General features: G+C 46.9%; 1 protein-coding gene across 1 annotated transcript in view; it reads left to right on the plus strand.

Annotated features, from left to right (window-relative positions):
* Window positions 1-24824, plus strand: part of LOC106816198 (voltage-dependent T-type calcium channel subunit alpha-1I-like) — a gene marked incomplete at both ends in the record, with an annotated part of 47359 nt that extends 22535 nt beyond the window's left edge. Inside the window, 14 exons of the mRNA XM_014820760.1 lie at window positions 385-586; window positions 4133-4270; window positions 7418-7504; window positions 8029-8223; window positions 8850-9066; window positions 10212-10297; window positions 10900-11015; window positions 12347-12427; window positions 14409-14586; window positions 17627-17753; window positions 17940-18065; window positions 18506-18595; window positions 19356-19548; window positions 24673-24824. Of these exons, the coding sequence (XP_014676246.1) occupies window positions 385-586; window positions 4133-4270; window positions 7418-7504; window positions 8029-8223; window positions 8850-9066; window positions 10212-10297; window positions 10900-11015; window positions 12347-12427; window positions 14409-14586; window positions 17627-17753; window positions 17940-18065; window positions 18506-18595; window positions 19356-19548; window positions 24673-24824 (1988 nt within the window). The remainder of the gene's footprint in view (window positions 1-384; window positions 587-4132; window positions 4271-7417; window positions 7505-8028; window positions 8224-8849; window positions 9067-10211; window positions 10298-10899; window positions 11016-12346; window positions 12428-14408; window positions 14587-17626; window positions 17754-17939; window positions 18066-18505; window positions 18596-19355; window positions 19549-24672) is intronic.
* Window positions 24825-24966: the final 142 nt, after the last annotated feature.

Below are 24966 nucleotides of genomic sequence, written 5' to 3' on the forward strand. Positions count from 1 at the left end.
TGTGTGTGTGTGTGTGCTCAGGTGTGTGCCTAGGTGTGTGTACAGGTGTGTGTGTGTGTGTGTGTGTTTGTGTGTGTGTGTGTGTGTGCTCACGGTGTGTGCCTAGGTGTGTGTACAGGTGTGTGTGTGTGTGTTTGTGTGTGTACATGTGTGTGCTCAGGTGTGTGTACAGACAGGTACGTGTGCTCAGGTGTGTGTACAGGTGCGTGTGCTCAGGTGTGTGTGTGCTCATAGGTGTGCTCAGGTGTGTGTACAGGTGTGTGTGTGTGTGTGTGTGTGTGTGTGTGTGTGTGTGTGTGTGTGTGTACGTGGAGCAGGTGGCGCTTGGCCTTCTAAGGTGTTGTGCCCAGTAGGTGATGCGGGGCTCGGGGGCGTACGACATAGTTTTCATTTCTTGCAGCTTGGTGGAGCTGGCGCAGAGCGGGGACGGCGGACTTTCGGTGCTACGCACGTTCCGGTTGCTGCGGATATTGAAGTTAGTTCGCTTCATGCCCGCACTGCGGCGCCAGCTGGTGGTCATGCTGAGAACCGTCGACAACGTCGCGACGTTCTTCATGTTACTTATGTTGTTCATATTTGTGTTTAGGTAAGTGTCGTAGTAAACATTTCACGTTGAGGCTCGATGTCACGGTCCAGCGTGATATATGTATAGCAAACGTACACGTGTCACGGCTAATAACGAACTTCTTCATAGTAATTACGGTTCACCTTCAGCAAGAATTCCTAGGCCCACATAGTGTACATATGCTATATAGTAATTGTTATAAAGTGCCTATCACTCGGAACTTTTATCGCTGAGAGAAGTTATAGTTAACTGTCAAGTTTAGAAAATTACATCAAGATTTTTTGAAAAGACGCGAGCATAGTGCAAATTTGCCTCCGTGTTCGGGCCACACACACACACCTTTGACTTCCCCGCATTGTACTCTTGCCCGAATACGCTCGAATCTGCCTTACACCATATCGGTGTCGGAGAGAAGGAAGAATGAGAAGACGAAGAAGAATAAGGAGGAGGACATGAGCGGCAGCTAGCACATCGTGACAGGGGTGGTTGGCCGATGATGTCGATACTCTGTGCTGTAGTCACGCTGTCGTGCTGAAGGCATGCGGCGATAGAACGCCCGCACACACACACTCGCAACCCGCGTTCTCCGCTCCTTATGTCGTATATATGCAGAGCGGCTCCGTGTTTGCTGATGTATGTATATACATATATATCAGAAATAGATAATAGGGAAGGAGTGCGACTTCAATAAACAAGGGAGATTCGTTATTTACTAGCCTTAGAGTACCTACGATTTACTACGCGTAACTCAACCAACTTGAGCTGAAATCGTACACAGTATATTTGCCTAGCATCGTGCGAAATCGTTTCCTCGTACACACCCGCAATCCGGAGATACAGACTAAAACGTACGACACGATTTTCCATTATGTTGCCAGCAAACTGAATGTATAAACCGCCTAACTTGAAACAAATGGCAGCTACTAACGACTCTTGCGCCCTCGGCGATGCGGTGTGGCTCGCTGGGAGATTGGATATCGACGCAACACTCGGCGAGCTAATCTTTAACCTATTTACAGCTGCCTTTTGTTCAGTTAGAGTTTATGAATTCAGTTTGCTGCGCACATATGGAAATCGTATTGTACGTTTTCAGTCTGTTATTTCCGGATTGGGGTGTATACGAGGAAAGATTTCGCACGATGCTAGGGAATATACTGTGCTACGATTTCAGCTCAAGTGCGTTGAGTTACACGTTAGTAAATTGTAGTATTATAAGGGCTAGTAATATGACGAATTTAGCGTTGTTTATTGAAGATCACACCACTTCCAATTATCTATTTGATATACTATATAATATATATTATATATATTTTATATATATCTATATATGTGTATCTTAATTATGTATAATATATGATATATTATAGCATATATATATAATATGTATATATTAGTGTATTGTATGTTTACTATATCATAACAGCATTACTATATATATATATTTCTCGAAACTTTTTCCTCTTTTTTTGCGCACTCATGTAGCTTGCGGCGTGTTCTTGGTGCGAATTCGTTCTGTCATCGTGTTTACTTCGACTGCGTAGCTTCACACAATTCACATTTACGCACACAAAACGACACCACACACACACACACACACACACCACACAACACAAACGCCAGCACGCGGAACAGACGCACGACGACACACAACACGCAATTCGCACACACGCACACACACGCGCACGCGTGCACATACGCACACGCAACACGCGCATATACGCACGCACACCGCACGCGCACTGCGCACAAAATGCACTGTGCGCGCGCGATGCACGTACGAAAACACCACACCACGACACGCGCGCCCGCACCACGACGCACACACATATTATATATATATATATCAAACACGCAATGCGCGCACACAATCTCCACCTCGCTCACTCATTCGTTACACTCAATTTAACAAACTTCCATTTTCTCACTCACTCATTCACTCATCGCTCACTCATCACTAACTCACTCACTAATCACTCACTTACTCAGCTCACCCTACGACACAGTTCGGTCGGGCTCGTGCTTCGCGTGTAGAATTGGGGGTTACCTCGAGTTATACAAGGGGGGTGGGACAACTGTGCACGCTGATGCATTTAAAATACTTAATAATAATAATAATAATTCAAATACGTGGAATCATGAAACATTATATGAATTTCAACAATTCCCGACATGATTTCCAACGGGTTTTTTTCCATCATTTTCGTAAGAATCGTTTTCGAAATAGAAAACAATACGGTCACGTACGATATCAGGAGATAACTTGGAAGTTTACTTGGGGACGTGCGGTAACCCTAGACGCAAACTGTGTCGTATGTGCATCATGTTCAACAGTGCTAACCGTGTCGTGTCTACGCCGGTAAATACTAGCGCGTGTTGCCCGTCTTCATGCTTACGTATTTACTCTTTTTTTGGCTGTGAGCCAAGAAAGCTTGTGCAGCTAAAATGGCGGGCGTGCGGCATCGTGCGCCCACCAGGCGGCGCCACGAGTCGTCTGCAATTAAACGGCGTTTAGTCAGAAAAAAATATTCCCAACTTAAAATTTAATGAAAAAATTCTTTCAATTCGTCGAACGATTTAATTAGTGAGATGGGCGAAATTGAAGATGTTTAGAAAGACGTCGTTGATTGTGATGGATAATTTAGTGCGTAAAGATTAGACTACATGTTTACTGACCTTCAGGCAACGACGAAGACAAAGCTGACATAAATTACAAGTTAGCGTTAGCAAGCATTGTTTACACGCATGTGGGAAAAGTTTGGCTTAGGAAGCTAACACACTCTGTACACTAAGATAACGTTAAATCTTTCCTGCACTAGTTAAACCACCAAACTGGAACGTATGAATCTAAAATGATCTAACTTGAATTCAGAATACCGAGTTAAAAATTCAAACACAATTGACGAATCTATCGTGAATTTCTTCCGCTGAAGTCAGTGGATAAATTTGGTATGCTCCTATGAAGTTTGCTGGCGGTTGCTTTCACATTTGGCATCGTTGCTTATTCGACATGAGACACTGTTGAGGTCGAAGGTGTAATGGCCAACTTTCGCATTCATTCGATTTTTCAAAACACTAATGCTTCATTCATTTTAAGTACTACATACACAACTTATATTTTGTTAGGTAATGTAGTAGTTGTCATCAGCTATTTATATACGAAAATCGATTTAGAGGTTTTCTGCTAGAAATAACAGTTTTTGTTCGTTTAGAGCGTTCTACGTGCGTGAATGCGTTTACCTGCAGTCATTCACTAACATTTTATTTTGCAAATTTTCTCTCTATTTTAACATCCGATGAGGTCACTTTCGTTGCTAGCTATCTGCGTTTTTAGTTTCTGTTTTAAATCCTTCCATTTTCGTTGCGTTGCGGTTTTTCGTGTTAGCTTTATGGTCTCTGTCAGCCTTAAACGTCTCCTTTTCACCTCTATTCGATTTCTGTGAAGTATCCTCTTCTATCGCCTCTCTTCTTTGCAGATATCTGACTTCTCAACTCAATATGTTTTTAGGTTACGAGCGAGGCAGCGAAAGCTGCCGCATACTAAGGCCGTGTTTTTTTTCTCTACTGTAGCATTCTGGGAATGAACTTGTTTGGGTGTAAATTCTGCAATAAGTCGCCGATAACTGGGGCGATCAAGTGCGACCGCAAGAACTTTGACTCGCTGCTCTGGGCACTTGTCACTGTTTTCCAGGTAGACATCCACTATTGACATCTGACGGCGCTAGCGTAGTTGCACGTGTGTCTGTGTACGGTTGCTCCTATTGAGTCAAGCGGGTGTGCGTCTGTCTGCTATCTTATTGTGCGCACTAGCTTGTAGAACGTGGTGCGACGTACGCTCCAGAAGGTCACCTTGAAATGAGGCAACGTTTGTAACGCAAATCAGTGTTAATGAAGTTTCTGTTAATTGTAACTGTAATGAAATTATGGTTTGTATATAATTGAGTATGTAATATGTATATAATTGAGTTATTGACTACGATATTCAATGCTACGGTGAAAAAAAAGTTCGCGAAATCATTTTTTTACCTTCACCTAGCGGGTAACCTCTGAACTGCAAACGAGAAATTATTGAAGGGTGGCCTCGCGCATGCGCGTTACTCTCAGCTACTAGGCATGCATGAATGTGCTACACACTGCACGCATGCGCGTGTTCTTCTACCACGTGACCGCTACGTCATCGTGACCTAGAAGGCAAGATGGCGTTCGGACATGTATGTTGCCGATGGTGTCCGCTAGACGTCGCATGTTTGCTGCTGTTGCTGCGTACTTGTGCGCGTGCGTGTGTGCGTGCGTGCGTGCGTGCGTGCGTGCGTGCACTAGCACACGAGTTTCACCATCGCTCATTGCTCATCGTCAATGGCGATCAACTCACTCCTGTCACTGTGCAGCACATTGCCGTGTCCACCAGTCTCCGGCGGGTAGTTCTCACAGAGGCCGTGTGGTGGCGCTGCACGCGTAACTACGCGTAACTAAGCACGCTGTGCAGACGACGAAGCTGTCGATGATGTGAAGGAAGCTTTACTAAAGGCTTCTCCCTCGCCATGCCTCAACGCTGCGTGGACAGGATCAGATCTACGATTTCAGCATCTTCTTCATCACGATATTTAGGTGCGAAGAGGGCAGGTCAGGTCAGGTCAGGTCAGGTCAGGTCAGGTTAGGTCAGGTCATGTCAGGTCATGTCAGGTCAGGTCATTCTATATCAAAAACGTCGAAGGGGGAGGGTGAATGGGGGGGTTTAACGAATGATCAAATAATTCATAATACAGCAGAGCGAAACAACAGAGAGAAAGGGGGAGCGGCAGAGTTGGGTGGGGGAGGGACCCGACAGGGGCGTCGATGACGGGTGAACTAAAAGAGAGCTGGCAGGGGGGGGGGCTACCACTATCCCGCCCACACCCCTACATTACCGTGCGCCTGTATTTCGTTATAGTCTGCTAGGCATGGACTTATTCGCCGGTAAGTTTTGCACGATGAAGGACGGATCTGGGCCGTGTAGCTGCGAAGATCTGCGCATGCGCCGTGCAGACTGCGATTGCAATCGCAAGAATTTTGACTCCTTCCTCTGGTCCGTAATCACGGTTTTCCAGGTAAATGGCAGCAGCAGCAGCAGCGTCACCTCGTGTTGCGCCTATATTTGTCATCGTCCGTCTGTTTCGCGCGCGCGCGTTCGTGTGTGTATGTTTGTATGTGTGTGTGTGTGTGCGCGTGCGTGCGTGCGTGCGCGCGTGCGTGCGTGTGTGTGTGTGTGTGTGTGTGTGTGTGTGTGTGTGTGTGTGTGTGTGTGTCTGTGTCCGTGTGATTACGTCACGTGCATGCTGCCTATTGACCTAAGGGAGGGGGTTAGGGAAGGAACGGTGAGTGAGTGAGTGAGTGAGTGAGTGAGTGAGTGAGTGAGTGAGTGGAAATGAGTGAGTGAGTGAGTGAGTGAGTGAGTGAGTGGAATGAGTGAGTGAGTGAGTGAGTGAGTTGATGAGTGAGTTTGAGTGAGTGAGTGAGTGAGTGAGTGAGTGAGTGAGTGAGTGAGTGAGTGAGTGAGTGAGTGAGTGAGTGGCTGATGTGAAGGTGAAGTGCGAGCGAGTGATGCGTGAGTGAGTGGAGTGAGTGAGTGAGTGAGGTGAGTGAAGTGAGCGTGAGTGAGTGAGTGAGTGAGTGAGTGAGTAGAGTGATGTGAGTGGTGAGTGAGTGAGTGAGTATGTGGTGGGTGTCGCGGAGGGGGTGGGGTTCGTGTTTAAGTGTGGGATGTGGGCGGGTGGTGGATGAGCCGCCGGATTTGCGTAACGCATGGAGGGCGGTCCTTGCTTGGCAGACGATGAGTCGGGCCGTGGTGTAAGTCCGGGTATCCCCGCCATGCTGGTTAGCGGGTGAACCATGGCCGTGAAGGAGAAGGTTGGCCCCTACAAGCGCCGGCGCCCCGGCCGCGGCTAGGGCGAATCAGCGGACCCCATCCCCGCCTACCAGTCCACACTTCCTCTCGCTGCCAACCTCGCGTTATTGCGCAATACTTGCACGCCAGCGATTTTAGCGCCGTCTAGCGGAATCAACTTCAACCGTTCTGAAAGTCCGAATTCGAGAATTCTGACATTCGCCCACGCACATTAATAGTCGTTGATCGTATTACCCAGCATGCACCTCGTCGTCTCTTGCATCCGGGGCTTGAGGACATTTTCGCTTGTCAACGTCCGCCGTTCAGTCTGTTTACGTAGTAGTAGTTGTACACGTCATCGTTTATACGTCATAGTTTATACGTCATAGTTTACACGTCATAGTTTACACGTCATAGTTTACACGTCATAGTTCATACGTCATAGTTTAGAGTCAGGCGATTGTAATAAAATAAGTATAAAAAAGTACAAACTAGTATAATGCATAACTCGTTAGGCGGTGTATTTCGTAGGCTCGCGTGCGTTTGCGCGTGTGTACGTGTTAATGTGCGGCAACATCAAACAGTACCTACTTCGCCGAGTAGTATAACGATAACAGGCGCGAGTGTGATGAAGCGTTATGCTCACTGTGACGTATTCATCCGCGGCGTGTCTTTGATCTTTTATGTGTGCGGTGATATTTCACGCATGATCGCCATGATGCTGCCTGTGGAAGCAGAGGTTGAGTGTTTACGCGTGTTTTTACGCGCGGTCGGTCATCTGTACTTTGAAACTTTTTTTCTTGACGGCCGTACGTGATTGTTTTCGGTTTTTTTTTCGAGCGTTATCTAACATCACGTCTGTCATCATCGTCGACATTTATTTCCTAACGATGACAATCGTTTTTTTTTTCACGGGCATTGTTCAGCGAATCGCACCAAATGCGTAAAAAGCTTTGTTTTCTAACGTCGTTGTTTTTTCACGGTTGCGACAGGTCGCGCTACCTGGTGCTGGATGTGCCAACTAACTGTACTCACTCGCATTCCCGCTGCTCCCTAGTCTACCAGCTGTCTGGCCCTAGGTACATGTAGCTCGGAATATATCTCCCCATCGCATGATCGCCTAGACACACGCGTTTGCCTGATTACGCTGTGTTACTGTCGCGTTTTTCCCTCGCGTGTCTCTGCATATATTACGTAATATAAGCTTTTGTAATTTTACGTTGCTTGTATAGCGTGCTCCATGGCTGCATTATCTGACCTATCCCCTGTCGTGATAGCTTGGCAGCTCTACCCAATCAGTGTTGCGATTGGCCGTTATAAAGATGATTCTTAATGACGAAGTGCCGCAAACTCGACACGTTTTGGCAATTGCTCGCGGGGCGCTCGACCAATGAAAAATCTTTTTTCGCGAGAATGTTTCGCGACGAGAATCGCGGCACTACGGTCGATGATTGCACGTCAGTCTATTTTTTACGGAAAGCTCTACCGCTAATACTATCAACGCCATTCTTATGTACTTGCATGGGCGACACCTTTCGGGAAAAAATTGCGTCGAATCAACGCCGATGGCGCCATCTATCTATCTCTCTCTCTCTTTCCGCAGGGAGCGACAGCGATCGCTCGAGCACAGCCACTGCAATGGCGGCAGCGGTGTGCAGCACCACCAGCGCCCTCTAAGAAGCGTGCTGAAGCAGAACTCAATCGGCAACGGGCAGCCGTCGCCAGGTGGCGGGCCGGACAGCGGTGGCGTTGGCGGTGGCGGTGGTGTTGGCGTTGGCGGAGGCGGCGGGAGGTCGCGGTGCGATTCGGGGAGTAGTCGTGTGTCGGGCAGGCTACCGACGAGTGGCAGTGCGCAAGGTCACCTCGTCAGGGAAAACTCACACGAACACTCNGTGTGTGTGTGTGTGTGTGTGTGTGTGTGTGTGTGTGTGTGTGTGTGTGTGTGTCGTGTGTGTGTGTGTGTGTGTGTGTGTGTGTGTGTGTGTGTGTGTGTGTGTGTGTGTGTGTGTGTGTGTGTGTGTGTGTGTGTGTGTACGCGTGTGCGTGTGCATGTGCGCGTGTTCGTGCGTGCGCGTGCTTGAGTGTATTCGTGCTGTTTTCGCTCCACACTCTACTGCGCCCGCCGTCGTACTAGCATCCGAGTATTGCAGCATTACATGGTGCAGCTCGCATGCTCCGCCTCCTCTCCTCCCTGACCCCCTCGCCTTCCCCCTCCTCCCTGACCCCACCTTCTCCCATCCTCCCTGACCCCACCTTCTCCCCTCCTCCCCTTACCTTCTCCTATTCTCCCTGACCCCCACACTCTCCCCTCACCTTCTCTCCTCCTCCCCTCACCTTCTCCCCTTCTCCCTGACCCTCTCCTTCTCCCCTAACCTTCTCCCATTCTCCCTTCCTCCCCTCACCTTCACCTCGGCATCGCTGCAGTCTCACACCGCAGCACTCCATCTCCGACACGACCGACTACCAGCTCGGCGAGCTGGATCCCGTTACCATGGAGACGCAGCAGCGACAGTACGAGGTGGGGAAGCTGGGTGGCGGCGGGAGGATGCCGGATGTACTGGCACAGGTGAGCATCATGGAGGCTGGCTCACTCAAGGACACGAGCGAGGAAGGCAGCTACGATACAGAGGACGGGCAGCTGGTACGTTGACATCGGCTATTAGTCGTACATGATTTCCCATTGGTCGTAAACGATTTCGCGTTGGTCGTAAACGAATTCTGATTCGTTGTTCATTATTTCTCTTTGCTGGTACGTGATTTATTATTGACTGAAACCGCAAAAGGAGGGACTACGATAAAGAAGGTTATGTACTTTTTTTTGTTTAGTTGTGAATTACGCGTACGGCTCAAATACTTGGCTTTCTTTGAAGACAGGTTGTTTACCGATCTATATAGAGATAGATGTGGAAGAGAAAGAGTGAGTGAGAGAGAGAGAGAGAGAGGAAAAAAGAGACTGCGAGAGAGAGAGACAGAGAGAGAGAGAGAGAGACAGAGAGAGCGAGAGAAGAGACAGAACAGAGAAGTGATGCGCGCGAGAGAAGGAGGGATATGAGAGCAGGAAGACGAGAGAGAGAGAGAAAGAGAGAGAGAGAGAGATGAGAATGACGAGAAGAGAGCAGGAAGCAAGAGAACGAGAGAGAGAAGAGAGAGAGAAGAGAGAGAGAGAGGAGAGAGAGAAGAGAGAGAGAGAGGGGGGGGGGGGGGGGGGGGGGGGGGGGGGGGGGGGGGGGGGGGGGGGGGGGGGGGGGGGGGGGGGGGGGGGGGGGGGGGGGGGGGGGGGGGGGGGGGGGGGGGGGGGGGGGGGGGGGGGGGGGGGGGGGGGGGCGGGGGGGGGGGGGGGGGGGGGGGGGGGGGGGGGGGGGGTGGGGGGGGGGGGGGGGGGGGGCGGGGGGGGGGGGGGGGGGGGGGGGGGGTGGGGGGGGGGGGGGGGGGGGGGGGGGGGGGGGGGGGGGGGGGGGGGGGGGGGGGGGGGGGGGGGGGGCGGGGGGGGGGGGGGGGGGGGGGGGGGGGGGGGGGGGGGGGGGGGGGGGGGGGGGGGGGGGGGCGGGGGGGGGGGGGGGGGGGGGGGGGGGGGGGGGGGGGGGGGGGGGGGGGGGGGGGGGGGGGGCGAAGCAAAGGAAGAGAGAGAAAAACAGAAACACGAGAGAGAAAGATTGTGCCATAGGCAGTCTCTCATGATGTCTCCTTTATATAGGCTAATATGTTGTATACATGTATTATTACATTATTATATTATATTTATTACATTATTACCAACATGTTTGTGTTTGTGTTTGTGTGCCGCAGGAATGCTGGGACTGGATCCCTGAGCCGACGGGATGTCTAAAGGAGAGGACCGAGTACTCCTTGTTTTTGTTACCGGAAGACCATCCGTAAGTTTACTTGCGCATGCGCCCTACCGTTAACCATCCCCAGTGCTACACAGACTGAATATCTCTACTACAGTATCACACCTGTCAAGATCATAACGGGAATATTGGCAGCTATCTATAACTAATCTATAATCTATATATTATCTATCTTAATCGATATTGTCTATAGTAATCATTATCGATTACGTATATCAATGTACTGTATAAAAGCAATGCTACCTATAATCCATATAATCTATAATCGTTAATGTTGTATCGTAAGAGATGTATGCTATACTTCTAAATGATGTATGCTCGAAATTGTCACCTATAATACATAAGATAATATCAGGAGTGAATCATTATTATATATTATATTATACTAAATATATTCATTTTTATATATTTATCATATATATATATATAGATGCATCTATGATTATTCCAGTCTGATATATATCGCCTAATAATCACTTACACGCGCTACTGGAGTATGGAGAGTTAAACACTACACGTACTAACGTTCGTATATACACGTATCTATCCTTACTATATAGATGGTCGCATTCTATATTGGGTAGCGGCTGCGTGTGGGTCTCACCTGGCGGCTTTGTTTCGTCTAGCGTACGCAAGGTGGCGCTCTACTTCGTGCACGAGCGCTGGTTTGACTACACCATCCTCGTCTTCATCGCCCTCAACTGTATCACGTTGGCCATGGAGCGACTTCAGATACCGCCCGATATGCATTGGTACGGCACTCCTCATCTACCCACACACACCACAGCACACACACGCGCGCGCGAGTCTCTCTCTCTCTCTCTCTCTCGCTCTCTCTCTCTCTCTCGCTTTCTCTCTCTCTCTCTCTCTCTCTCTCTCTCTTCTTTCTCTTTCTCCTCTCTCTCTCTCTTCTCTCTCTCTTCTCGCTTTTGGTCTCCGCTTTCTCTCTCTCTCTTCTCTCGCTCTCTCTTTCTCTCGACTGTCTCTCTCGCCCTTTCTCTCCGGTGCTCTAGCCCCTTTCTCTCTCTCCCTCTCTTCTCGCTCTCTCAATGTTTACACGCTGGCATTGGAGCGCGACCCTCGATACCGCAGTATCATGATAAAGCCACTCCCCCATCTTACCCACTGCTCTCTCTTCCTCTAGCGCAAGCTCTCCTCGACACAGCTATCTCTCTAGCGCGCTCTCTCTCACGAGACGCCTCTCTCTTTCGTTGTCTCGGTCTCTTCTCTTTCTCTCGGTCTTGCTCTCTTTCTCTGTCTTTGTCTCTATTTTCTCTCTCGCGCGCGCGCTTTCCCTCTCTCTTTTTTATCTCCCTCTCTCTCTCTCTCTCTCTCTCTCTCTCTCTGCTGTCTCGCGCTTCTCTCCATTTCTCTCTTCCTTTTTTCTCTCTCTCTCTCTCTTTGCGCTTTTATCTCTTTCTCTTTCTCTTTCCCTTCTATCTCTCGTGCTCTCTTTTTCTAGCTCTACCACTAGTCTTGCCCTTTTCTCTGTATCTCTCGCCCGCCCCATCTCTGCTATTGGCGTGGTTTCTTAAAGGCCGCATAGAACTATTCGTCCGACTTTTTTTAGTAGGCGTGGCGCGGAAGAGGCTAGTAAAATCGTTTGATTTTGATTTTGTGATCCATTTAGATTTCGGCTGTTAATCGGGATCGCCTGACGAAGAAATGCTTAAGTTCTGCTCCTCTTTTCTCTTCTTTATTCTCTCTTCCTCTCCTCTTCTCTCTCTCCTCTCTTCTCTCTCCTCTCTCTCTCACTCTCTCTCTCCTTCTCTCTCTCTCTCTCTCTCGTCTCTCTCTCTCTCTCTCTGTGCCTTTCTATCTCTCTCTGCTTCTCTTTCTCTCTCTCTCTGCTCTCTCTCTTTTTCTCTGCTTTCTTTCTCTTCTTCTCTCTTCTTCTCTCTCTTCTTTCTCTTGTTCCTATCGCTGCTCTCTCTCTCTTTCTTTCTCTCGCTTCTCTCTCTTTCGCTATCTCTCCTCTCTCTCTTCTCTCTTTCTCTCGCTCTCTCTTCTCTGCTCTCTCTCTCTCTTTCTTGTCTCTCTGACGCTTAGTCGTCGCTAATTTATCTATTTTACTGTTTCAGGAGAGGAGCGTGCTAACAAAATCCAACTATGTATTTACTGTGATATTTACATTAGAAATGTCTTTCAAGGTACGTATTGGAGGATCCAGTGAATTCTCCTGATGACTCTTTCTCCTCTTCCTGATATACTCCGCCCTTCTATTTTCCTGATATACTCCTCCCTCCCACCGCCTGATATACTCTCCCTTCTATTTTCATGATATACTCCTCCCTCATACATTATCTGGAAGCATATTGCCCGGGGCATCATATTATAATTATGGACGCCATGTTGTTGATTCTTACTCGCTGCCTTGCTCACCCTAGTCAGAAATTTAATTTTAAGTTTAAACAAAAGTTTAATGAGTTTAAATTTGTACTGCTGCTCTTAATTTTCTCCTTCAACGCGAGAATATCGAGGTCATCATGGTGATTACACACGAAGGGCGGACGTCGAAATTTTCCAAGAATACGTTATAAATAGATTTTTAGTATTAAATTGGATTTCTGATGGTTTCCAATATAGCAAGCCACAAAGCGATCCGCTCTGCCTTGACTGAAAGGCACTTTCTTTCGTCACTAAATTTCGTTTAAAAATTTATTCCTAATTAAGTTGTAAGCGATTAAAACCGATTTTTCTCGCCAACACATGAAAAACACCTCAAACCCGTCTTAATACTGTAAGAGCAATGTACGTGTGAGTATGTGCACTATATTATGTCTACACACTGTGAAAAACATTAGAAAAACGTAAAGTCTCTTTCTCTCTTACTTTTCCTTCGTATAACTTGCCCGTAGATATATTCTAACTGTTGACACAAATTTTTTATAAAAAGCACCACCAGGCTGTTTAATTGGCAGCACTGTCGCTCTCAAAGCCGATTGGCTGTCGGCACAGGCAGCGTGCACTCGGCACACTTCGGCTGATTCCGGATCCCGCGCATCTAAACGAAAACTGCATCAGTGCCCCCTTCGTTCAATCTCAGGGATACCACTGCCACAATGCTAGCACTATTTTTCAAATGAGCGGAGGTAGCGGGAAATCAGCGAAATGAGATTTGTAAGAGGTAACTGAGACTGCGCACCAATCGCCGCAGCTATTCCGTATCACTATTTTATCATATTTTTTATGAAATAATTGTCCGCATTATTATCTTGCAAGTTTATAAGTAGGCACCCCGTATTAATAGGACAGGAGTAAGGGTCGCTGTAAACTTTAGTACAAAGGAAGCGTAAGAAGATTCTTACGGATAATCAGCTTGTGGCAGTGGTAGAATGAGCCAGAGCGAGAGCGCCATCTGTCGTGAGTTTGTACTAAACGAAAGAGGAAGTAGCGTCATCGCGTTGCCATAGCGATAGATAATACTTAAAATAATCAATCCACTGTAAATCTGCGAGAGAAAACAGAACTCATACGTGCAGATAGACACCTTTACTCTTATCCAGCGTTAGTCATAATTATTCCCTGCCACCGTATACATACGTGCGTGCACGCGTGTGTGTGTGCTTGATGTGTCGTTGTGTGCTTGTGTGGTGGTGTGTGTGTGTGTGGTGTGTGTGTGTGTGTGTGTGTGTGATGTGTGCAATAATGAGGCCACCGTATATAAGTCTACATACAAAATGCGTGCGTGCGGTGTGGCGCGCAGTAATTGGGTGCCACCTGTATAGCATACATACTATGTGACGTGTGTGGTGTGTGCGGTGTGCGTGCGTGCGTGCGATTGCGTGCGTAATGCGGTTCCGCAGATAATGTGACACGTATGCATACTATGCATTAGCCGTATATATAGATATAGCTCTATATACGCTCGCATTACTACATACATGGGCCGTGCGCAGTGCGGCATGCGAGCAGTTTATTGGTCACCACCGGTATGCATTACTTACAGAGCCCGTAATTATAATATAGCTCTATTACGGCGTCTGAATACATACATACATGCGCGGCGTGCCGTGGTGCATGGCGAGCATATGTACACCTATGCCATAATATACAGAGCCTATATATAGATATGAGCTCTATATACGCTATCCAATACATACATACATCGCGTGCGTGCTGCGTGCGGCGAGAGTATTGGCAAGCTTGCCGTTGGGGAAGCATGCGATATCTCGGGCGCTGAACGTCATGGATGGCTTTCTCGTCGTCATCTCTCTCGTCGACATCCTCGTCAGTCTAGTCGGCGACAGCAGTCCACGCATCTTCGGCATCCTGCGCGTGTTCCGCCTGCTGCGCACGCTCAGACCGCTCAGGTGGGTGACAGTCTATGACGCGTGGCGCCACCACCCGGTTGTGCTTGCAGTTTGTAAATTATTAAGTTATTAAGTATTATATTATAAGTTATAATATTATAATATATATTATATATTATATATATATATTATATTATAAGTTATTAGGTTGATAAGTTGTTAAGTTATTAAGTATTATAAGTTATTGAGTTGATAAGTTGTTAAGTTATTAAGTATTATAAGTTATTAAGTTGATGTTCCGGTTAGGGTTGAGTTTCGCGTTTGTAAGATATCTGTTAGGTTGAGATTTAAATTCGATCGAAATGCTAAACAGTATTTTTGTTTACGCATTGCACTAATTCTTATGTTCCGTGTAGTACCGAGTAATACAGGGTGATAACTCCCATGTTACATGTAATACAGGGTGATAAGTCCAGCTTAATGTAATAACAGGTGCATAAGTCCATGCTTACATGTAATACAGGTGATAAGTACCATGTTACATGTATACAGGCGTGATAAGTTCCCATGTTACATTAGAACATCGCGTGATAACTCCCATGTTACAATGTATACAGGTAAACGCCATGTACATGTAATACAGGATGATTAATCGCACTGTTACATGTAATACAGGGTGATAAGTCCATCTTACATCTGTCTAATACAGAGGTGATAAGTCACATGTTACATGGTAATTACAGGGTGATAAGTCCCATGTTAAGGTAAAATACAGGGTGTAAGTCCCAGTTACATGTAATACAGGGTGTAAGTCCCATGTTACATGTAATACAGGGTGTAAGTCCCATGTTACATGTAATACAGGGTGTACAGTCCCATGTTAACATGTAACATACAGGGTGATCCATATAAATGTTCCTATGTTACATGGAATATCAGGCGTGATAAGGTCCATGTTACATGTTAAGATTACAGCGGTGATAAGTCCCATGTTACATGTAATACAGGGTGATAAGTCCCATGTTACATGTAATACAGGGTGATAAGTCCCATGTTACATGTAATACAGGGTGATAAGTCCCATGTTACTGTATACAGCGGTGATAACTCCCATGCTACAATGTCAATACAGGGTAATAAGTCCCATGTACATACTACAGAGGTGATAAGTCCCATGCTTACATGTAATACGGGTGATAGCATCCCATGTTACAATGATAATCAGGGTGATAAGTTCTCAGTGTACATGTAATACAGGGTGATAACTCCCATGTTACAGTAATACATGGTGATAAGTCCATTAACATGCTATATACAGGGTGATAAAGATTCCATGCTACATGTAACTACAGGCGTGATAAGTCCATGTTACATGTAAATACATGGTGATAAGTCCCATTTACATGTAATTACAGTGTGATAAGTTCAATGTTCTACATGCTAACTACAGAGGTGATAACTCCCACTTAACATGGAATACATGGTGATAAGTCCATGTACATGATACAGGGTGAATAAGTTCCATTGCTACATGTAAATACGGTGATATATCCCATGTTACATGTAATACAGCGGTGATAAGTCCCATGTTACATGCTAATACAGCGGTGATAACTCCATGCCCTACATGTAATACAGTGGTGAATAACTCCATGTTACATGTAAGATCAGGGTATAAGTCCTATGTTACATTAATACAGGGTGATAAAGTCCATGACAATGTAATACAGGGTGATATGGTCCATGCCTACATGTAATCAGCGTGAGTAAAGTCCCATGTTACATGTAATACACGGTAATAAGTCCCCATGCTTAAATGTATACAGCGTGAATACTCCCATGATACATGTAATACACGGTGCATAACTCCATTACATGTAATACAGGCGTGATAAGTCCCATGTTACATGTCAAGTACAGGAGTGATTAAGTCCATGTTAATGTAATACAGGGCTGAATAAGTCCATGCTACATGTAATACAGCGTATAACTCCCAGTGTTACATGTAAATGAATGTGCAATAGAGTCCATGTTACATGTAATACAGGGTGATAAGCTTCCATGTACATGATATTACTAGGGGCTTGATAAGTACATGTTACATGTAATACGGGTTTGATAAGTCCATGTTACACTGTATACAGGTATACCTCATGGTTTACATGTAAATGACATGGTGATAAGCCCATAGTTACATGTAATTACACGGCGATAAGTCCATGTTACATGTAAATACAGGGGATAAGTCCATTTTAACATGTATATACATGTGATAAAGTCCATGGTACATTAAATACACAGGTGATAAGTCTATCTTTAAATGGAATACAGGGTGCATATAGTGCCATGGATTACATGTTGAATACAGTGTGGGATAAGTCCCATTTTACATGTATACAGGTGATAATCCATGTTACGTGTAAACGGGGTGATAAGTCCCATGTACATTTAATACAGGTTTGATTAAAGTCCATGTTACGTGTATACAGGGTGATAAGTCCCTGAGTACATGTAATACAGCAGTTGAATAACTCCCAAATGTTAATGTAAAGTAATAAGTCCCATTGTTTACAGTAATACAGGGTGATAAGTCCCATCTTACATGTTAAACAAAGGTGATAAGTCCCATGTTACATGTTAATACGGGTTGCATAAGTCCATGTTATCATGCTAATACAGGGTGATTAATCTGCATGTAATGGTAATACAGGGTATAATCCCCAAGTTACATGCTAATCCAGCGGCGATTTAAGTCAATGTTACAACTGAATACAGCGGTGATAAAGTCCCATAGTACATGTAATACAAGGTGATAAGTCCTCGACAGTAAATACAGGGGTGAATAAGTCCCATGCTACATGTAATACAAAAGGTGATAATTCCCATGTTACAATGTAATACATGAGTGATAAGTCCCATGTTAAATCAATACATGAGTAAAGTCAATGTTACATGTAATACAGGGATAAGTCCCAGTGACAGTTAATACAAGGATAATCCATCGTATCCNGATAAGTCCCATGTTACATGTAATACAGGGTGATAAGTCCCATGTTACATGTAATACAGGGTGATAAGTCCCATGTTACATGTAATACAGGGTGATTAGCCGCGCTCCGGGACTGAAGCTGGTCGTACAGACTCTACTCTCGTCGCTGCGACCCATCGGTAACATCGTTCTCATCTGCTGCACCTTCTTCATCATCTTCGGCATCCTCGGAGTGCAGGTAACCATGGCAACCAGCGGTGAAGCCATGGTGCGGGATTCCTTGGCTGATGCGGACCGCCTATATGAACGTTAATATTAGAAGATTTTACGCTATTATTAGACGTTTATATTAGAAGTTATTATCACATTAAGATTAGAAGTTATTAATAATAATATTGTATTTACGTGTGCTATTTCCTAACAGCTGTTTAAAGGCAAGTTTTACTACTGCGATGCCGCTGACGTCACGCATATACACAACAAGACGCAGTGCTACGCAGCCGGATACAGCTGGCTCAACCAAAAGTACAACTTTGACAATCTGGGACAGGTTTGTAACCGGCACCTCACATGCATCGAGATAAATACGGTCGCTTTATAGAGAACCACGTAGTGATATCTACAAGATCTCTACAAAGGGACCCTAGAAAAGGCCAGTATCTCAATCAATGGCCGCCCTCACAAGAGGCGCGGCCGTAGCGTAGTTACAACCAATAGCCGAGCACAGCCGATGCCACGTGATTCATCTCGGCGCCGTGATTAGTTGTCTACGTCACGCCACTCGCATAAATCTGGTTTCGATTTCGTTGATTTCCTTTCGGTTTTAATTCAATTTATTTCGTCACCAACGAACAAACACTACTCACGGGTTTTCGCAGCAGATATCTCTGGCCACAACGAGCCGCCATGTGCGTGCCTCGGGAGGCAGCTTGATTTGACAAATACCCGCACAGCAGTGCCTAAAAGAAGATACCTTCGGCTTTCTTTCAGGCACTGATGGCCCTATTTGTCCTGTCGTCGAAGGACGGCTGGGTTCAGATCATGTATACGGGCATTGATGCGGTCGGAGTGGACATCCAGGTAGGTTTCTATGACTCACTTCGTCACCTGCAGGGCTTCCCCCGCGCATGCGCAGACGTGACACGCGTCGCAGCAGCCGTATGACGGCAACCGTTTGACAGCAACTGTTTGTCACCGTTATCCGAACACTTTGTAATTTAGTTTTGTTTACGTCACATCACGTTATTCAACAACACTGTTTCCGGTGCTGTATATCCTGACGTCATGAACACTTTCTAACTAAACATTCTCACAGCTAATCGAGAAAAACGACAACTTGCGCCGTTTATGTATATATCCTGTGCCCTTTACCCGCATTCTACCACAATCCAATTCTCTCGCTGTCGCTCGCTCGCTTTCTTGCTTTCTCTCTCTCTCTCTCTCTCTCTCTCTCTCTCTCTTTCTTTCTCTCACTTTCTTTCGCCCTCTTTTTCCTTCTTTCTCTCTCTCTCTCTCTCTCTCACTCCCTCCCTCTCTCTCTCCCTCTCTCTCTCTCCTTTTTTCTCTCTCTCTCCCTCCCTCTCTCTCTCTCCCTCTCCCCTCTCTCTCTCTCTCTCTCTACTAACCCGCACGGCCTGCCGCGCTCTCTCACTCCCTCCCTATCTCGATCTCTCCCTCTCCCTCTCTCCCTCCCTCTCTCTCTCCCCCTCCCTCTCTCTCTTTCTCTCTCTCTCTCTCTCTCCCTCTCCCCCTCTCTTTCTCTCGCTCTCTCTACTAACCCGCACGGCCTGCCGCGCTCTCTCTCTTTCTCTCTCTCTCTCTCGGTGTCGCCCCCGTACAGCCGGTGGAGAACTACGACGAGTGGCGCCTCCTATACTTCATCTCCTTCCTGCTGCTCGTCGGCTTCTTCGTTCTCAACATGTTCGTCGGCGTCGTCGTCGAAAACTTCCACAAGTGTCGCGCGTCGCAGGAGCAGGAGGACCGCGTGCGACGCGAGGCAAAGCTGCTCAAGAAACTCGAGAAGAAACGAAAGAGTATGGGCATGGAGGCTGCTGCGTCCTCGGCGCACGGTTGGTTCCCCTTCGCGCACTGAGTCTGGCTCCTCCCCCCTCTCCCCCTCCCCTTTACAAAAAAGGGGGTTGTTGAAAGATTGAGGTCGGCGAATGACCTTGAAAATCCGTCTCTGGCGACCTCTAAAAGGTCTCTTTGTTGACAGCATGCTGGCATTGTGGTTGGATTATCTCTACTACAACTTTTACTACTACTATTACTGATAATCTCTATCATCTATTACATCTACTTCCTCCTCTATCCACTTGTGCACCTTCCTCAGTCTGTATGCTGTTCTTTTCCCTTTGAGAAGAATACGGTAGCATACACGACAGAAGTTGAAATCTTTCCAACAGGCGCTATTTATAGTTATAGGTGTATTGAGTTTCGCATGCAGGGTTTGTCACGCGTCGTTTCGACTCATGCATGCTGCATATATTTGTGTGTGTGCATCCGTGAACGCATAGAGAATGAATGGTGCATCTTTCCCGCTAACGTTCTCCATAAATCCGCAACAGATTTTCGCTTAAACATGACGTCTCGTTTCTTTTACCAACTCGTCTGTTTTTGGAGCGTATGCCATATCGTGAGTGACGTAACGGAATGACAGCAGTGTCGTCTGCTAAAGTGAAGATTATGGTGATTTTTGGTGATAGTTTGCCGAGAGCTAGTCTAGGTTGTTACTGATCGTATCCGATCATTGCCCATGCATAGCCTATGATCGATTCCACGCCTCTACCTAACCTCGGCTGTGCACAGCTTGTCACAGCCACTGAAACTCAGATTGATCACGCTCAAAAAAAAGCTATTGCGATGAAAGACAGCTTTGGTGAAAAATACTGGCGAGAATTGCGAAACCTCGCGTGAACAAAAATGGCGTCGAGTTGAAAAAATTAATGCGCTGTGCTTTGTAGTGATTTTATTTTTAGATTGCACTGTTTTGAGGCAGGAAATTAGAGATATAGTGTCTTATCTGTAACGTAATCACATAAGAAAGAGCAGAAAGGCAGGCGTGGGGGCGTCGCCAGCCAATTGATATTAACTAGTTTCGCGCAAGACTTTAACATTTACACTGCCGATTGTCGGTCGAATAATTGAAAAATTTATCAAATTCGTCAATTTTCCAGCATGAAGTTGATAGCGTAAACTCAGCATAAGAAATTGCGGGCAGCAGAAATAAAGAAATAAGTAAGAAATAAATAAGAAGTAAATGGCAGGCAGGGGTGGGAGAGTGACAACCTACCTCATACAGCCACGCGAACGAAGCAGTGCGGCGGAATCGCCCGAGGTTTGCCGAACACGTGTCGAATAAGCTTGCTACTGCTTCGATCCTGTCGGTTACATGAGGATTATGACTAGACTACAGCAGCTGCTTTACATGTTGCGCAAGAGACAGAATAGAAGCCAAATAGTGCAACGGTGAACAATTTGCGCTTGCGACAGAATATAGACCAAAATAGTTTGGTTATATCGGTGAACAATTTGCGGAGGCTTACTGTTGTATGCCCCCTTAAGACTATACTACTGCTGCTTTACATGTTGCGCAACACCCCTGCCATGTTGCGCAACATGAATATAACATCTAGTGTCTCTCGCTATCGGCCGCTACTATAGCTGTGATCATGTGTATAGGTATCGCTGTGTCTCGCTCAGTGTGTCGGCGAGGTTTACAGCAGACCCCTAGCTAACTCGTCTTGCTTTGGGGGAAGGAGGAAACCCACACCTGCGCTTTGCATTCTGCACAGTTGACAGTTGACAGTTGACAGTTTACTTTTGACGTTACCAGGGGGTGGGAGTGTCTACCACTCCCCGGCCTGTCCACCGCTGGCTGTGGTTCACATGTATACGTGTATATATATATATATTATAGTGCTCGTGCATGTACGTGGCGATCGAGCACAAAATGGCCGCCGTCCGTCCTGCTTGTCCGCTTTACGTGTTGCCTCGCTAGGGGGCGGTGATGTCTCGTCGCATAGCTTCGGTCTGTCAATCATCGTGACGTCATCGTAGTTGTAGTCACCTTGCCCCTCGCACGTGTTTCCTGTCAACCAATCACGACGGAAATGACGTCCGTCTGTCGGGCGCGAGTCGCCTGGCCCTCGCCATGGCAACCATACACAGAGAGGGCGCTGAGCATTTCATTGAAGACGCTTTTCTTACATTGTCAGTAGGGGGGGGGGGTGGCTGCGGGGCCCGTGTGAACCAATCAGGAAACCCCGCGCTTAACGAGCAAGGCCCCCGCGCGTGCGTGCGTGCGTGCGTGCGTGCGTGCGTGCGTGCGTGCGTGCCAGCGGGAGAAGACTCAGTGTGCGTGCCCCGACCACGTGCTCGGAGGCTGCACTATACTCTCTAATTACTACTAATTAGCATTCATCGTCTAGTTAGTGATCTCGATGTTATCTTTACGGATCTTTCTCTGGCAGACGACATAGCGTAACTTGTCGCGACTTGTTCGAACGCGTGCAAGGAGCGGATACGTCACATCCGCCCAAGTGTGGATTTGAATAACACCTCTTTCATATATATCATATATATATATATATATATATATGATCTATATACTATATATATCATCACTATAATCATCAGATATCATCATATACATCACTATATATATGATATATATTTTATTTATCTATCTATCTAGATATTAATATCTCTTTCTCGCTCTCTCTCTCGCTCTCTCATTCTCAATCCGGTCTACTCATCTCTCGTCTCCGTCTCTCTCTATTCTATATATAATATATAATATATACTATATATATTATATATAAAAAATAATTAATCAACAAAAATACAATAATAATATAAAAATGTTGCAATTTGTTGCAGAGGAAAGGAATATATATAATATATATTATATATATATATATATATATACTAGATACTATATTATTCAAGATACATGGCAGCCGAGCCCTTTCTTCAGCAACAAGTTACAACCTGTGTTGCTGCGTGTTGCGAGCAAAGCGCCACGCGCGTAGTTCTATGTCGGCTGAGCTACGTGCTTTCTCGCTCTCTCTCTCTCTCTCTCTCTCTCTCTCTCTATATATATATATATATATAGCTACGTGCTTTCGAGCCTCAGAACTGAATTCGTGGCTAGCGTGTTCATCGATGGCCTGGTATCGTGACTGCTCAGCGTGAACGCGAGTGTCGACAGCAGGTTACAGCTCCGGCAGACTAGCAGAATCTTCTCTCCGCCGACGGAAAATCTTCTGAATCTTGTCTCCTAGAAAATAATTATCTTATAGTTTGTCTAGTGCGTCTCCGCCCGTTACGGGGCTGCAGATTTTTTGTCTTTCGGGACAACGATTTTTGTCTCGGAGAGACAAAAATCTCCTAATCTATCCAGCAGTTCTTCACTCGTCCCCGTCCTGCGGATTCTCCTTTTTAGTTATTGTCTTTAGAAAAGCTGCTCTCGCATCGCAGCGAGGACAAAAACTCTCGTAGAAGATGGTGACAAAATTCTCTGAGACTAAGACCGAAAGTTTTGCGAAGATAAGATTCTCCTAGTCTGCAAAGAGCTTTACGCCCTCGCCGTGCTACCACACTGCAGTGCTCATGTAGCGGGTTACTCGTCGTCGTCGGCGTCGTCGTCGTCGTCGGCGTCGTCGTCGTCGTCGGCGTCGTCGTCGTCGTCGTCGTCGTTGTCGTTCGGTCGTCGTCGTCGTCGTGCGTCGGTCGTCGTCGTCGTCGTCGTCGTTCGTCGTCGTTGTCGTCGTCGTCGTTTGTCGTCGTAGTCGTCGATCGTCGTCGTCGTCGGTCGTCCGCGTCGTCGTCGTCGACGTCGTCGTCGTCGTTCGTCATCGTGTCGTCGGCGCGGGTGCGGCGCGGTCGGCGGCACGTCATGTCGATCGTCAGTCAGTTGTCGTCGTCGTCGTCGGTTGTACGTCGTCGTCGTTGTCGGTCGTTGTCGTCGTTGTCGGTCGTCGTCGTGTCGTCGTCGTCGTAGTCGTCCGTCGTCGGCGAGCGGCGGGCGTTGATCGTCCGTAAGTCGTCGTAGTCGTCGTTCGTCGTGCGGCGTCGTCGTCGTCGTCGTCAAGTCGTGCCGTAGTCGTCGTCGTCGTCGTACGTCGTGCGTCGTCGTCGTCGTAACGTCGTCGTCGTACGTCGAAGACAGATAGTACGTCGTCGTCGTCGGCGCGGCGGCGTTGTCGTCGTAGTCGTCGTAGTCGTCCGAGTCGTCGCGTCGTCGTCGTCGTCGTCGTCGTTCCGTCGTCGAGGCGTTAACAGGTGCACTCGGTCGTCTGATGTATTTAGACGAGACGCTAACGTAATACTAACTTATCAAAGATCGTAATCAAGAACTAAATCAAAGTTATGTAATCTATGCTATCTAGGATTAACTAATAAATAGTATTAATTATTATAAAAAGTCGGTATTCAATTCACCTGCCAGCTGATGGGCCGAATGTGTTATTAGCTCATAATATTATCAGGAGCTAATAATGACAAATTATTGACAAATTATTGACAAATTAATGACAAATTTTGTCATTATTAGCTCCTGATATTATACAAATGTTAGGTCTAACAACAGCCTCCGCACTACTCACACACATAAGCTGCCAGACTTGCTGCTACACCTATCTGCATATAGCTGCTACACCAATCTGCGTATAGCTGCTACACCAATCTGCGTATAGCAGCTACACCTATCTGCGTATAGCTGCTACGCCTATCTGCGTATAGCTGCACAGCCTATCTTGCGTATAAGCTGCTACACGCTTATCTAGCGTATAGCTGCTACACCTATCTGCGTATAGCCTGCTAACAGCTATCTGGTAAGCTGCTAAGCATATCTCGCGTATAGCTCTACACCTATGCTCGTTAAGCTGCTTAACATCTATCTGCGTATAGTGCCTGCTACGTCCTGATCGCGTATAGCTGCTATACGTCTATCTGCGTACTCCACGCTGGCTACACCTATCTGCGTATAGCTGCTACACCTATCTGCGTATAGCTGCTACACCTATCTGCGTATAGCTGCTACACCTTTCTGCGTATAGCTGCTACACCTTTCTGCGTATTGCCAAAGAGCCTATATTGACTCGTTGGTATAGCTGTGATCATATAGTGTTGTGTGTGGCTGTGTGGTTTCGCAGGAATGAAGGCGCCGCCGTACTACATCGGTTACCGGCCGCTGCGTCTTTTCCTGCACAACGTCTGCACGAGCAAGTACTTCGACCTCGCCATCGCCGCCGTCATCTTCCTCAACGTCATCACCATGGCGATGGAATTCTACATGATGCCCGATGTAGGTGTGAGGCTGCGCGGAATGCATGAGGGAATGCACGGGGTGGGGATGCACGGGGTTAGAATGCACGGGGAATGCACGGGGTTAGAATGCACGGGGTGGGGATGCTACGGGGTGGGAATGCACGGGGAATGCACGGGGT

The sequence above is a fragment of the Priapulus caudatus genome, unplaced genomic scaffold (assembly GCF_000485595.1).
Source record: "Priapulus caudatus unplaced genomic scaffold, Priapulus_caudatus-5.0.1 Scaffold1311, whole genome shotgun sequence".
NCBI classification, from domain to species: Eukaryota; Metazoa; Priapulida; class Priapulimorpha; order Priapulimorphida; family Priapulidae; genus Priapulus; species Priapulus caudatus.